This window comes from Cololabis saira, chromosome 23 (genome assembly GCF_033807715.1).
Source record: "Cololabis saira isolate AMF1-May2022 chromosome 23, fColSai1.1, whole genome shotgun sequence".
Lineage (NCBI taxonomy): Eukaryota > Metazoa > Chordata > Actinopteri > Beloniformes > Belonidae > Cololabis > Cololabis saira.
In genome coordinates, this window is record NC_084609.1 from 3,231,148 (window position 1) to 3,247,102 (window position 15,955).

Consider the following 15,955-nt stretch of genomic DNA (forward strand, 5'->3'; position numbering starts at 1 on the left):
CACATCAACACTAAATTTAACAATAATGAAAAAATAAAACACAGGAAACATTAAGGCCAGCAAAATCTTTGTTTGTGTAAATTAACTTTTCCACCATATTCTAGTTGAATTATTGAAATAAATTAACTTTTCCACCATATTCTAGTTGAATTATTGAAATAAATTAACTTTTACACCATATTCTAGTTGAATTATTGAAATAAATTAACTTTTACACCATATTCTAGTTGAATTATTGAAATAAATTAACTTTTACACCATATTCTAGTTGAATTATTGAAATAAATTAACTTTTACACCATATTCTAGTTGAATTATTGAAATAAATTAACCTTTACACCATATTCTTGTTGAATTATTGAAATAAATTAACTTTTAAACCGTATTCTAGTTGAATTATTGAAATAAATTAACTTTTAAACCATATTCTAGTTGAATTATTGAAATAAATTAACTTTTACACCATATTCTAGTTGAATTATTGAAATAAATTAACTTTTACACCATATTCTAGTTGAATTATTGAAATAAATTAACTTTTACACCATATTCTAGTTGAATTATTGAAATAAATTCACTTTTACACCATATTCTTGTTGAATTATTGAAATAAATTAACTTTTACACCATATTCTAGTTGAATTATTGAAATAAATTAACTTTTACACCATATTCTAGTTGAATTAATGAAATAAATGAACTTTTACACCATATTCTAGTTGAATTATTGAAATAAATTAACTTTTACACCATATTCTAGTTGAATTATTGAAATAAATTAACTTTTACACCATATTCTAGTTGAATTATTGAAATAAATTAACTTTTACACCATATTCTTCACCTGTATCTATATTCTACATCTGGGCTGATGTTACATACAGTAGCATAGGATCATATTTCAGTTACTAGTATGGTTGTCTGTCTGTACAGTCATGCAAGTTCAATGCTATTAAAGCACTTTAAACTTTAAATCAAAGCATTTTGTTTTTTCATATAAAATAAACACATTTTTATTCAGTTTAGAAGTTTTGGGGCTTTTTTTGGCTCCTGCACTGCTGAAATGGGGGCGTCCCTTATTTCTATTTCTGAAAGGTGGCGACCCTAGTTATGACTAGCACGACTAGCACGACTAGCATGGCTAGCATGACTAGCATGACTAGCATGGCTAGCACGGCTAGCATGACTAGCATGACTAGCATGACTAGCAGCAGGAGGGAAGACGTGGCCTACTGGTCCCTCAATGGGCCAAATTTAAAATGCTTGCGCATTTTGCCACTCATAATTATTTGTGCTAATTTTCATAACGCGTTAATTAGCAGTGTAATTAATTAATCGAATTAATGCGCTAAACTGACAGCCCTAATGTATATATAATAAAACAATAGCAACAATAACCATATTAATAAGGATAATAACCATATTAATAATAATAATAATAATAATTAAAGCTGCTAGAAGCGTTGATCGGGCCCTCGCACTCATGTGCCCTAGCAGCTTTAATTATTATTATTATTATTATTATTATTATTATTATTAATATGGTTATTATCCTAATATATATATATATATATATATATATATATATATATATATATATATATATATATATATATATATATATGTATATGTCCTAATTTTAGAGCAAAATCTAAAAATGTCAGAATTCATCCATGCTGCGATTCACGAGAACAAAAAGAACAAAAATTCCGACTTTATAAACGTTCAGACTTCCAACAATATTATCAGAATTTCTAACTGTGAAGGTTTTGGAATAAATCTTTTATGGAACAACTTTGCTCCTTTATAAACTTCATAAACCCAAACAAAATCTCTTTATTGACTTTAACACTCACAATGTTGTGAATATCGATAAAATACAAGAAAAATCTGAATTCTGACAGAAAATATGACCCTGTAAACTTAATAACTCCAAATTTCCACCTTTATAAACTCAAAAATTTGCATTCAGAAATTGAGCCTTCCGTCAGTTTCAGTTCGAATTCCGATGATAAACTTTTCTTAATTTCTCGGTTTAAAATCCCAAATTTGTGAAAGAAAACTCAAAATTGTGAAATTTCTAAATTCACAAACTAAAGAAAAAAAACAATGATGAAAAACAAAAATCAGAACATGAAATTTTTATTTTTTATTTTTCAAATAAGCAAGAAATCTCATTCAGGCCGAAACAAACGTTGCTCATCGTTTTATACCGATCCGATGATGGTGGAGACACGTTCACATGGAAGTAATTAAATCTGAGCTCGGCGCCCCCTGGTGGCCGGGAGGCTCACTGCGTTTCCCGCGTGCAGGAAGTGGAGGCTCAATCAGTGTTTACATGGGAAGTTTAATTCCTCTTTAATTCAGAGTTAAAATTGAATCTGATTTAAAATGAGTAAAAATGACCATGTAAACACCTAATTCTGAATGAAAATGGTCATTCCAAAGTGGCTGGTTTATTCCGATTTTAAATCCGAATAGAATAATTCCGCGATCATGTATACACCCATTCAGAAAAAAATAAATAAAAAAAATAAATAAAATGAAAAAATAAATGAAATGTTTTAATTCATTTATTTTTTAATTTATTCATTTATTCTTTTAAATTAATTAATTATTTTATGATTTTTCTTTCTTTTTTATTATTATTATCTTTATAATCTTTACTTTTATTGTATATCTTATTGTATTGTATTTATATTATTTTTTTAAAAGCTTCCTGTGGACAAGTGTTGCAAATTAGCATGTATGCTAAAACACTCAAACAGTGCATTTGGTTTGTCCTATGTTATTGTGATGTCCATACCAAATAAAGAAATATAATAATAATAATAACAATTATTATTATTTTCTTTAATTTAATTTAATTTATTTTTTTATTTTATTTCAATTTATTTTATTTTATTTTATTTTATTTACTTATTAATTCATTTATTTTTTGATATTTAAGAATTTATTTTTTTTATTTTATTTATTTTTTTTATATATTTATTTTTTTGAAATTATTCTATTCGGATTTCAAATCGGAATAAACCAGCCACTTACTTCGGAATTAAATTTAATTCTGAATTAGGTGTTTACATGGTAATTTTTACTCATTTTAAATCAGATTTAATTTGAATTCTTCTTTAATTAAAGAGGAATTAAACTTTCCATGTAAACGCACTCAGTCAAACTGATTCTGATTCTCTTTCTGTAACAGTTTCCAGATCTGGATGTAACTGGTTTTCCTTCTTCCAGGTGGAGGAAACATAAAGATGTTCAGTGAGACGACGATAACGACGATGATGATGATGATGGTGGACCGGGAGGATCTGCCCGTCTGCTGGCACCAGTAGGATCTTCAGCTCCTCTTCCTCCTCCTCCTCCTCCTCCTCCTCCTCCTCCTCCTCCTCCTCCTCCTCCTCCTCCGCCGACGGAAGGATGACGGTGGTGTCGACCGAGAACGTGGACGAGACGTCCACCCTGCCGGGCCACCCGCAGGACCCGTACGCGCTGGACCACGACGACCACGACGACCACGACTGCTGCGAGCGCGTGGTCATCAACATCTCGGGGCTTCGCTTCGAGACGCAGCTCAAGACGCTGGCGCAGTTCCCCGAGACGCTGCTGGGCAACCCCAAGAAGCGCATGCGCTACTTCGACCCGCTGCGCAACGAGTACTTCTTCGACCGCAACCGGCCGAGCTTCGACGCCATCCTGTACTACTACCAGTCCGGCGGGCGGCTGCGCCGGCCCGTCAACGTCCCGCTGGACATGTTCTCCGAGGAGATCAAGTTCTACGAGCTGGGCGCCGAGGCCATGGAGAAGTTCCGCGAGGACGAGGGCTTTATCCGCGAGGAGGAGCGGCCGCTGCCGGAGAAGGAGTTCCAGCGGCAGATCTGGCTGCTGTTCGAGCACCCGGAGAGCTCGGGCCCGGCGCGAGGCATCGCCATCGTCTCCGTCATGGTCATCCTCATCTCCATCGTCATCTTCTGCCTGGAGACGCTGCCGGAGCTGAAGGAGGACCCCAACGACCGGATCAGGATCGTCGGGAACACCACGGTGTACTACAAGGCCAGCGTGCTCACCGACCCCTTCTTCGTGGTGGAGACGCTCTGCATCATCTGGTTCTCCTTCGAGCTCATCGTGCGCTTCTTCGCCTGCCCCAGCAAGGCGGCGTTCTTCAAGAACATGATGAACTCCATCGACATCGTGGCCATCATCCCGTACTTCATCACGCTGGGCACGGAGCTGGCCGACGACCAGGAGCACAAGGAGGGCAAGGGCAGCGGCGAGCAGGCCACGTCGCTGGCCATCCTGCGCGTCATCCGCCTGGTGCGCGTCTTCCGCATCTTCAAGCTGTCGCGCCACTCCAAGGGGCTGCAGATCCTGGGCCAGACGCTGAAGGCTAGCATGCGCGAGCTGGGGCTGCTCATCTTCTTCCTCTTCATCGGCGTCATCCTCTTCTCCAGCGCCGTCTACTTCGCCGAGGCCGAGGAGAAGGAGTCGTTCTTCACCAGCATCCCCGACGCCTTCTGGTGGGCGGTGGTGTCCATGACGACGGTGGGCTACGGCGACATGTACCCGGTCACCATCGGCGGGAAGATCGTGGGCTCGCTGTGCGCCATCGCCGGCGTGCTGACCATCGCGCTGCCCGTGCCCGTCATCGTGTCCAACTTCAACTACTTCTACCACCGCGAGACGGAGGGCGAGGAGCAGGCGCAGCTGCTCAACGTCAGCAACCAGAACCTGGCGTCGGACACCAACTCCAGCCGCCGCAGCTCGTCGGCCGTCAGCAAGTCGGAGTACATGGAGATCGACGAGGACCTGAAGAACAGCATCGACAACTTCAGGGAAGCCAATCTCAGGACTGCCAACTGCACGGCGCCGAGCCAGAACTGCGTGAACAAGGCCAAGCTGCTGACGGACGTGTGAGCCGCCGCCGCTAACGGACGCTACGCTGTAAATATTGTACAGGGAAACATGGATGCTTTATCTCCACTGGTGCATTTTACTCTTTTTTTGCATTCATTCATTCAAACATGTGAAGAGACTTTGGTTTTTTTAAGGGAAACTTGTTCGGCAAGAACAGAGACGAGCAGCGGACGGAAACTCCAACCCTGGATTATTAGTTTTGAAGTTAAAGGGAAACTCCACCAGTTTTACAAAAGAACACCCCCTTTGGTCTGGTGGGTCCTGGTCCTGGTCCTGGACCTGGTCCTGGTCCTGGTCCTGGTCCTGGACCCGATACCCTAGATGAATCTCTGCTCCAACACGTGCAAGATTAACGTTAACGTCCGTTCACATGATCTGCATATTTAAACACACGTGATAAAAGAAACACTGACCTCCAATCCTGAACCTGTACGGCATGAAACTGTTAGCATTAAATGCTAAAAATTGACATTAAACGTTCAAATTGTCGTGTTACGAGCTAAAAGAAGCATCCTGTCGTGCAGTTACTAACGCCACGCGTCCAATAAGATAAGGAGGGGCCCCAGGGCGGCTCCAGGGGGAACTCCAGGGTCCTGGTCCCGCGCCAGAGTAACTTTACCGTCCGTTCACATCATCTGCATATTTAAACACCCGCGTACGACTCGTATCAGCGTCATGAGAAGAATCAAATGCCAAAACAATAGTGATAAAAGTTAAACATGAAAACACTGACGCTGTCCAATCCTGAACCTGTACGGCATGAAATGCTAAACTGTTAGCATTAAATGCTAAAAATTGACATTAAACGTTCAAATTGTCGTGTTACGAGCTAAAAGACAACAGTTCCCTGGAGGTTTCTGCACTTCAACCATTCGTGAAGCGTCCTGTCGTGCAGTTACTAGCGCCACGCGTCAAATAAGATCAGGAGGGGCCCCAGGGGGGCTCCAGGGGGGACTCCTGGTCCTCCAGACCTGCTGCCCTAGATGGTTCTCTGCTCCAACACGCGCCAGAGTAACTTTAACGTCCGTTCACATCATCTGCATATTTAAACACCCGCGTACGACTCGTATTAGCATCATCAGAAGCATCAAATGCTAAAATAATAGGGATAAAAGTTAAACACGAAAACACTGACGTCCAATCCTGAACCTGTACGGCATTTAATGCTAAACTGTTAGCATTAAATGCTAAAAATTGACATTAAACGTTCAAATTGTCGTGTTACGAGCTAAAAGACAACAGTTCCCTGGAGGTTTCTGCACTTCAACCATTCGTGAAGCGTCCTGTCGTGCAGTTACTACTCAAATAAGAAAAGGAGGGGCCCCAGGGCGGCTCCAGGGGGAACTCCAGGGTCCTGGTCCTCCAGACCTGCTGCCCTGGATGGTTCTCTGCTCCAACACGCCGCGCCGCCGCGCCAGAGTAACTTTACTGTCCGTTCACATCATCTGCATTAGTGATGCACCGAAATGAAAGTTTGTGGCCGAAACCGAAACCGAAAATAAAAATAAACACTTGGCCGAATACCGAACAATACCGAACATGGTTCTTTGCAGTTTTTCTTTTATTTTGCCAATTTTTTCACCATTGCATAAATCAAATAAATTTGATTTAGGCTTTTAAAAGAAAAAAATCTTTTACAAAATTACAAGGTAGAAAATATTTATTGAACATAAAAAAATGAACATTTTTTAATTTCCAGCATTATGTTGTTTTGGTTCCACCTCCTGGTGAATGTTGGTAAAATTCTTATGGAGTTAGTTTTTGGTTGGCCAACGATTTATGTTTGTGGTGCAACCATTACGGAGCGGCCAGTCTATTTCCTTATTTTACAACGCCGTTATTAATTGTTCGGTTTTTTTCCCACTTATTCCACCGAACACCCAAAGTGTTCTTTTACCATTTTCGGCCGAACAATTTCGGTTACTGAACAATCGGTGCATCACTAATCTGCATATTTAAACACCCGCGTACGACTCGTATCAGCATCATGAGAAGCTTCAAATGCCAAAAAAATAGTGATAAAAGTTAAACACGAAAACACTGACGTCCAATCCTGAACCTGTTGTTATAATTATTATAACCTTTAATTAACCAGGAAAAAAAGTCTTGTTGAGATTAAAAATCTCTTTTACAAGAGAGTCCTGGCCAAGACTGGCAAGATAAAGTTGCACAAACAAAACAGTTAAAAACAAATCAGAAATACAGATCACAAACACAATCAGCAGCCAAAGCTTCTACAGCCAGTTATTGCTTCCAAATCTTTCAGAAAAACCTCAAAAGCATCAAGATTATTCAAACAAACACCAGATTATTCCATTTTCTGCAGTTCATTCCAAGCAGAGGGGTTAGCATAGCTGGAAGCTGCTAGCTTGTCCAGTGAGGAGAAGGTAGTGCATGAAACGCTAAAAATTGACATTAAATGTTCAAACTGTCGTGTTACGAGCTAAAAGACAACAGTTCCCTGGAGGTTTCTGCACTTCCAGTCGTCTGCTCAGCCATTCGTGAAGCGTCCAGTCACGCAGTTACTAGCGCCACGCTAAGATAAGATAAGGAGGGGCCCCAGGGGGGCTCCAGGGGGAACTCCAAGAGAAACTCCAGGGCGGCTCCAGGGGGAACTCCAGGGTCTGATCGTGGCGTGTTGGAGCAGCGAATCATCTCGTCCGCTGGCGAACCAGCTACAGATTCCTCAGAGATCCGTTTCCACGGCGACCACCAGACCAAAAGACCAGCGAGGTTTCCGGTTGGTCGATATTAACCCCCCCCCCCCCGACAGTAAATGTACGGCCGGCAGGAACAAACGCAGAGCTTTAAGGGAACCAGGAAGGGAAAACACTGTTCTAGGTGTTTCCTGCTCGGCTCCCGTGGGCTGGAAAATCTTCTGACGTCGCGGAAATAACACGTTCCAGCCGGGAATGCTGGGAATTTCTCTTCAAACTGGAACTAAAGAAGTGGAATTATTTCCGTCTGCGAAGCCTGGATTTTAAGGGGGGGCTCCGGTCGGAGGTGAAAGCCCCGAGTCCTCAAAGCTGTGCAATTCTAAAACGGTGGAGTTCCCCCTTTAAAGCTGCTGTAATTCCGACCTCCGGCCACACGGGGGCAGCACCTGCCGGAACACTATCCACCTATTATGGCACAAAGTGGGATTACAAGAACCCGCCGGACCGTCGCCGCTCGCAGGAACAATGTCGTCGGAGTTTAACGCCCCCGGAGTCAGACGTGGTTTTACTGCTAGCATCAAAACAAACGAGTTTCATTTAGACGAGCTTAGAAATGGAAATCACAACAATTTAGTCACCCGAGATTTGATCAACTTTAGAGGATAATTCTGGTTCCTGTGGATTAATTGCACTTTATGTGGACGTCCAGGATCCATGTGGGAGTTTCAGCTGGAAATATGCAACGCAAGTCCGGAGAAATAAGAAATATGCAAATACGAAATCAGGCTGAAATCACTAAATACAGATTAGAGCTGGAATTACGGTAGAGTATCAGGGCCGTGCAGGAGAAACGGTGTTTGAGAGGGGAAGATTTTTTTTTATTGTGCAAAATGTCAAGAAAAAACTCGAAATGTCGAGAAAAAAGTCAAAATTTCGTGAACAAAGTTGAAATGTTGAGAAAAAAGGCGAATTTCGACTTTATTCACGAAATTTCTTTTTTTTTTTACCTTGTCTGCACATATATTAATGGTTAATACCATGCTGGGAAGAACCTAAAGCAAATATATGTGCAATTTGGATATAAAATACATTTGTCCATAATATGTGGACATACAAAAGTCGAAAGTCAAAATTTCACGAAATTTCGACTTTATTCTTGAAATTTTATTTCAACATTAATCTCGACATTTCAACTTTTTTTTTGCATTAAATTTGAGAGGGGAAGATTTTTTTTTTTATTGTGCAAAATGTCAAGAAAAAAGTTGAAATGTCAAGAAAAAGTCAAAATTTCGTGAATAAATTTGAAATGTTGTGAAAAAAGGCGAATTTCGACTTTATTCATGAAATTTCGAATTTATTCTTGAAATTGTTTTTCAACATTAATCTCAACATTTCGACTTTTGTCTCGAAGTGTGCAATAAAAAATTATATTTTTTCTCCTTCATGGCCCTAATACTCTTCCGTAAGGAACAAACAGCAGCTACGACTAAATTATAGAACCGTTTTAACGTTAGGGTGCACTTTACTAGTTTTATTGATCAGGTTTCAGCTAGCTCATTGGGGGCTCGTCCGGGACCCGGAGGACAACTTCCTGTTTGAGAGGATTACGCTTGTTGTTTCCAGGGAAGGTTCGGCGAGCTGATTGGACGCGCCTGGAGGATCGTAAACGCCGCTGCCGCCGCGGGGGCGCAGCTCCCCCGCGTGACGCAACGCTCCTTTATATACAAGCATGCGGAGACTCTTCTCTCGTATATCGGCATGCTTCACCACGTTACCTCAGTTTGGCTTTTTCTACATCTCATCTCGTCCCGGATTACTCCTCCGTCATTTGTTTTTCACCAAAAGTGCACTGGCTCTTTCTTCTCGTGGGTTTTGGGAGCATCTACGTGTTGAATGTTTAAGGGAACAGGAACACGAGGGTCGAAGGTCACGGCATGTACATCCATCGACGGCCCCATCGGCCGGGATTAGCTGCGTTTACTCTGCATGACGTGAGTACGGAGCTGCAGACGAGGACGGACGTCCTGGAACGGTGCATGACACAACAGACGGTGGAAGGACAAAAAAAACACCAACAAAAAAACATCAAGAAAAGAAGAAATGATTAATCTATTTAAAAATGACATTTCAGAAGTTCCATCCTTCTCTGTCGGTCTCTCTGAGGCTTTGATGACGATGACGTGCATGGGATCATTTTATGTGGTTTGTGACCCCAGTTTTTTTTTTGCTATTTGACTTCTAAAAGAGTTTAAAGAAGGAAAAGCAGTGAAATATTTAAAAATAATTCCTAGATAGGTGTATCTAAAATTAGACTCCAGTGCCTTGAACCCCGACTCGTAATAGAATTGACTGAAGTGCCTCCCGTGAAAACAGATGGAAAGAGCTCACGATGTGCAGCTTAAACTTCTCCTGCCATACAGACGCTAGCATTAGCGTTAGCACATGAAGACCCGCTACGTTGGCTAGTTCCGGGAACTCTGCTGGTGATGACACACGGCTGCAGGAACTGATGGTGTTTAAGTGGTTCCCCGCAGGGGCGAAAACCCCTGAGACAGAGACAGAATTAATCATTTTTGAACAATGCAGTAGTATTTATTGAAAGCGCAATAATGTTGTGCAATAATGTGCTAAACACATCTTTAAAGTCCCCCCTTCCATTCCTAGAAATGGTTTTGTCCACATAAGTTACAACAAACAAACTATTTACAAAAAGCTCCAGGTCCAGACTGAAAAATACATCCTGCATTGTTCAAAAACCAGTGCTGTTAAGCTAGTTTAAAAGCTACAAATAGTGATAGTCACAGACGAAGAGGAGCTACTTTACTAGCTCCAGAGCTGCTAAAGAGGCGAGCTAACCGCGAGCGAGTTAGCCGCGGGGTAACCGCTTCTTTAGCACTTTTTTGCAGTTTCTGTCAATCTCAAATTAAACTCCAAGATTTCAGGAAATTTTGATATGGGCATGCCCTACAAGCCCTAAATCAGACCCTATAAACTTAATAACTCCAAATTTACACCTTTATAAACTCAAAAATTTGCATCCAGAAATCCTGACCGGATAAATTTAGAAAAGTCCAAATTCCCAAAAAAAATTCTTCTGAATTTCTCAGTTTAAAGACAGCGTAATGAGACCGCAGTATGTTGTCGTCCACATCGTCCCGAGTCTTTTAACGTCGGATCAAAGTCTCTACGATATTGCGTTGCCGCGCAACAAGCGTCCAAATTTCCGTTTGGACGCTTGTGAGTATAGTGGAATATCTCAAAAACCGTAATAGCTAGCATGATGAGACTAAAATATGTTGCAATACAACGCGTCCCGGGTTTGTCAATGTCGCAATGATGTCTGTACGATAAACCGTTGCTTAGCAAGAAGCGTCCAAATTAAAAAGGATTTTTTTTTAATTGAAAGTTAAATATCGCAAAAACCGTAATAAGTAGCGAGATGAGGTTGTACGGTCCTTTAGTGCCAATCGGGCCGAGTGTTTGTAAATTTGAACGATGTCTCTACGATAAAGTTCGGACGAGCAATAAGCGTCCGAATTTTCACCTTTTTTTTTGCTTTTTGGCATCTAGCGTTGCCATGGTAACACTTTTGATTGAGAAAAGTAATGCCCATCGAGACCACGATGGAGACGCATCCAACGATGTATGACATGCATGGGTGCACGTTGCGGTTCGGGCCGCGTTAACGGACGAAAAAAGAGTGCGGAATAATAATAAGAAAAGGGAAACCTTTTCTGTATACTAATATAACGCCTTCATTTTTCAGGTTTTTCGGGGCGTGTTTTATTTTTTGGGGATTTTTTTTCCACATCAGAGCGGGGTCATGCTGTACACCCGCTGGGACTTTTGTGACTTTGGCTTGTTAGCAAAATGCTAGCAACATTGCCTTTTGGGCCATTCTGGACGATTGTAATATATATATATATATATATCTTTATTTAAACTCGAAAATCATTGAGGGCGAGCCCTCATTTACAATGACGTCGAGCAATACAAAAGTAAAAAAAGACAGGGACAAAAATAGAACAACAAAAGATCAGTCAATTAAACAAATATGAAGTTACAATTAATAAATAATGTAACAATAAAATCAATTAAAACAGATACAAGCAGTGCTTAAAAGATTTAAGATCAGGGATTTAAAATGACCAAAAGACACTAGTGAATTCATTTTTAGAGTGTTTTGTAATGAGTTCCAGGTAGAAGGTGCAGAAAAGCTAAAATAAGATCTACCAAGCTCAGTATAGACTCGGGGAACTTGTAGTGTAAGCCAGTCTGTGGATCGAGTGTTGTGTGAACTAGCAGGCCAAGCAAGGAGGGAGGATAATATGGTCATGCCACTACTTGGCATGACCATAACTATCAAAATGTCATGATATATAAAAGGCAGGCTACAACTTTTACTCCTTGTCCCCCCCCTGGAATTATTCTCTAAAATGTTACTGTTTATTGTCCCAAACAACCATGAAATGGGATTTTCACTGGTTCCCCGGTGTTTATATCCCCGCGTGATTGCTGCCACTTTTCTCTGTGGTTGGATCTAAACTCACGTAGATCGCGGTTCGTCCTCCATCAAATCCAGATCCAGGAACAACTGCTGGTTCTGTGACCGGATTCTCTCGGCCTAACGGCTCAACAGCCCTAGAAAACTTTGTGCCTCAAGCCCCACAATACGGTTTGACGTACATGCACGAAAATCGATACACACCTGTATCATGTCGCAACTTAAAGAAAAGTCTCTTGGCGCCATGGCTGAAACCCAACAGGAAGTCGGCCATTTTGAATTAATTGTGTCATTTTTGCTAAATTTATGCCATTTCTTCGGCCGTTAATACGGCCCGATCCGTAACGTGCACCCAGGTGTGTTATACATCAAAATGTGCGTCTCCCTCCTGCGACACCACGCATTACTTTTCTCTTTCAAAAGCTTTACCGTGGCGACGCTAGACGCCAAAAAGCGTGCCCCCTTCATCTGATTGGTCCATATTTGATAGTTCCTACTTTCTGCCATAATCTTTGAATGGTTTGATACAGAGAGTCGTGGGTGTTTCATCCACTAAATGTCCAGACCTGAAGAATCTACATCAAGTCATACAAGCTTCCACTACAGCCTGAACGTGCACAAGGCTGGAAGAACCGTTCATCGCTGCTTGCAGCTTTAATTATTATTATTATTATCCGATTAGTCGACTATAAAAATAGCCGTTAGTTGCAGCCCCAGCCCCAATGTCACCGTTGGTGGTGTTTGGGTGGTTCTTTGATATCCCTGCATGACTGCTGACACTTTTCTCTGTGGTTGGATCTAAACTCACGTACATCACGGTGGTTCCTCCTCCATGAAATCCAGATCCAGGACCAACTGCTGCTGGTTCTGTGACCGGGTTCTCTCATCGGTTCTCTCGGCCGTCTCATTACTTCACGTTTGCGACGCCCGTCGTTGCGTTCCGACCAGAACGAAGGCACAGACGACCCTCACGGATCAGCTGCCGCGGTGACAGCGCAGAGATCTGCTCACTTATCGGCTAATGAGGCGAGTGACCCAGTTAGAGCGGCCGGATAAGATCTGGACCGATCGGAGCACCACAGACCTCAGCGAGGAGCGATTGGGTTTTTACAGGAAGAGAAACGTCACGGTCGGAGACAGAAATCTGAAGCTTCAGGGAAAACGAGGTGCTGCTAAATATAGAAATACAGAAAAGGCTGTTTTAGTCTCTGAACAAACGCTGAGAACAGAAGAAACTAATCACTGCCATCTCTCTGGGACCAAAAATCTTCTGCTTCTGTGGGACTCTTGCGACTTTAGCTTGTTAGCAAAATGCTAGCAACATTGCCTTTTGGGCGATTCTGGACGATTGTAATATGGTCATCCCCATAACTATCAAAATGTAATGATATATAAAAGGCAAGCTACATCTTTTACTCCTTGTCCCCCCCTGGAATTATTCTCTAAAATTGTACTGTGTATTGTCCCCCCAACTATGAAATGGGAGACAGAAAGACTGAAGCTTCAGGGAAAACGAGGTGCTGCTAAATATAGAAATATAGAAAAGGCTGTTTTAGTCTCTGAACAAACGCTGAGAACAGAAGAAACAAATCACTGCCATCTCTCTGGGACCAAAAATCTTCTGCTGGAAAAAGAGTTAATGATTGAAATGATAGTTGGAGGCCGGAAGCTTCAGAGTGGGAGTGGGGTGGAGACAGGTGGAGGTCTCTGGAGGTCTGTGGGGGTCTGTGGAGGTCTGTGGAGGTCTCTGGGGGTCTGTGGAGGTCTGTGGGGGTCTCTGGGGGTCTCTGGAGGTCTGTGGGGGTTTCTAGAGGTCTGGAGGTCTCTAGATCTGGACTACTGCAATGCTCCTCATGGAGATTCCTAGCAAGAGCACTCAAAAGCTCCAACACATCCAGAACAGCTGCTAGCGCTGCTAGCGCTGCTAGGATCCAGATGAGGGTGCGAAAATACAATTCCATTTTCACGTGTCGTACTTTAACGAACTCCTCCTAGCAGGATCGCCCGTTCCACATAAAACTCACTAAGGAGACACAAAAGACGTTAACCATGAAAAGTTATCAAAATCGTGAGTTTTGGTGAAATGGCCATGGCACTACAACGTTAAACAGGAAGTGCTACTAGTAGCTGATTGGTCCATATTTGATAGTTCATATTTTCCTATTTTTGCGAGGGCCCGTTCATCGCTGTTTGCAGCTTTAATTATTATTATTATTATTATTATGGAGGTTTCTGGAGGTTTCTATGGAGGATAAATGCACATGTGGACAAACTGGTTCATGTCCTTCCACCTGTAGACGAGGACAAACGTCTCCAGGTATCTCAGATTCTCCTCCAGATTCAGGTTCCAGATGTTTCCACAGGTGTCCAACAGGAAGTAGATCAGGACTCGTAGAAGTAGTGCTGGTCGGTATACCGGTTCTTACCAAATACCGGTGTTTATTTTTCTTATGATATGAATGTTTCATACACCGTAATACCGGTGAGTATGTACAGTAGCGTACACAACGTTGGGAACGTAGCGCCGCTGGACACTGTTAGTGAGGGGACTGTTTAGCAGCAGTGATGCACCGATTGTTCGGTAACTGAAATTGTTCGGCCGAAAATGGCAAAAAAACACTTTAGGTGTTCGGTGGAATAAGTGGGAAAAAACCAACAATTAATAACGGCGTTGTAAAATAAGGAAATAGACTGGCCGCTCCGTCCCGTAACTGTTGCACCACAAACATAAATCGTTGGCCAACCAAAAACTAACCACATAAGAATTTTACCAACATTCACCAGGAGGTGGAACCAAAACAACATAATGCTGGAAATTAAAAAAATGTTCAGTTTTTTTATGTTCAATAAATATTTTCTTTGAAAAGCATGCATAAATCAAATTTATTTGATTTATGCAAAATAGGCCATTCTAAGCCAATTTACTGCAGCAATTGCTTTCCAAATCATTAGAAAATGTGGTTAACACCCAGTTGTGCATGAAAAAAAAAATACCGTGAAACCGATATAATTTTGAAAAATACCGTGATATAAATTTTTGGTCATACCGCCCAGCACTACGTAGAAGGACACTTCAGAACAGTCCAGTGTTTGGTTCTGTCTTGGTTCTGGGTGGTTGTCCTGTTGGACGAAAAGGACCTGCAGGAGAGACCGAGCTCTCTGACTCTGAGTGAACTCTAGTTCCCATGATGTCATCGCCTCAGATGGAGATCCTGGTTCCTTTGGCGGTCGGTCGGCCGTGTCGTCATTCTGGGAGTCAGGTTGCAGAAGCATCAGTGTTTGGGATGTTTTACATTCCGGTTACGTAGATCAGGGACATGGAAACGTGTGTGTCTGGATAAACGTGTCAGACGGCTGGTCCTGGACCTCGTTTGGACCTCGTTCGTCCTCCAGCTCAGTCTCTGCTCGACCTCTGGTCACGCCGCGCTCACGCCCGACTCTTTCCATGTCTGTCGTAGCGACCTTCTCCCCCACAGGTCGGATAACTGAGAGCAGGTGTAGCGGTAGCACGCTAACCCCCCCCCATAGCCAGCTAGCCCCCCCTCATGGTGAGCTAACACTCAAACTGGTGTGAACTGGGGAATCAGCTGATCGTAGTGGCACAAACATGACCTCACTTAGGAGCTTTTTATCACTGTATCTAATCAATACATACCAGCCTATTATATATATAGCCTATATATATTAGTGCTGGCCAACGATTAAAATTTTGAATCTTAATTAATCCATGATTTCTGTAATTAACTGCAATTAATCACATATTAATTGCATATTTATTGCATATTTATTCACACATTTTGTGCTGTTCTAAATTACCTCAAGGTATTTTTTTAATGTTTTTAATACTGTTAACAACATGAGAAAGGGCAAATATGCT

At 42.0% G+C, this 15,955-nt stretch overlaps 1 protein-coding gene across 1 annotated transcript; it reads left to right on the forward strand.

Annotated features, from left to right (window-relative positions):
• Window positions 1–3,423: 3,423 nt before the first annotated feature.
• LOC133423805 (potassium voltage-gated channel subfamily A member 1-like) lies at window positions 3,424–5,443 on the forward strand. Its single transcript, XM_061714088.1, has one exon. The coding sequence runs from the start codon at window positions 3,424–3,426 to the stop codon at window positions 4,915–4,917; it is 1,494 nt and encodes a 497-aa protein (XP_061570072.1). The 3' UTR covers window positions 4,918–5,443.
• Window positions 5,444–15,955: the final 10,512 nt, after the last annotated feature.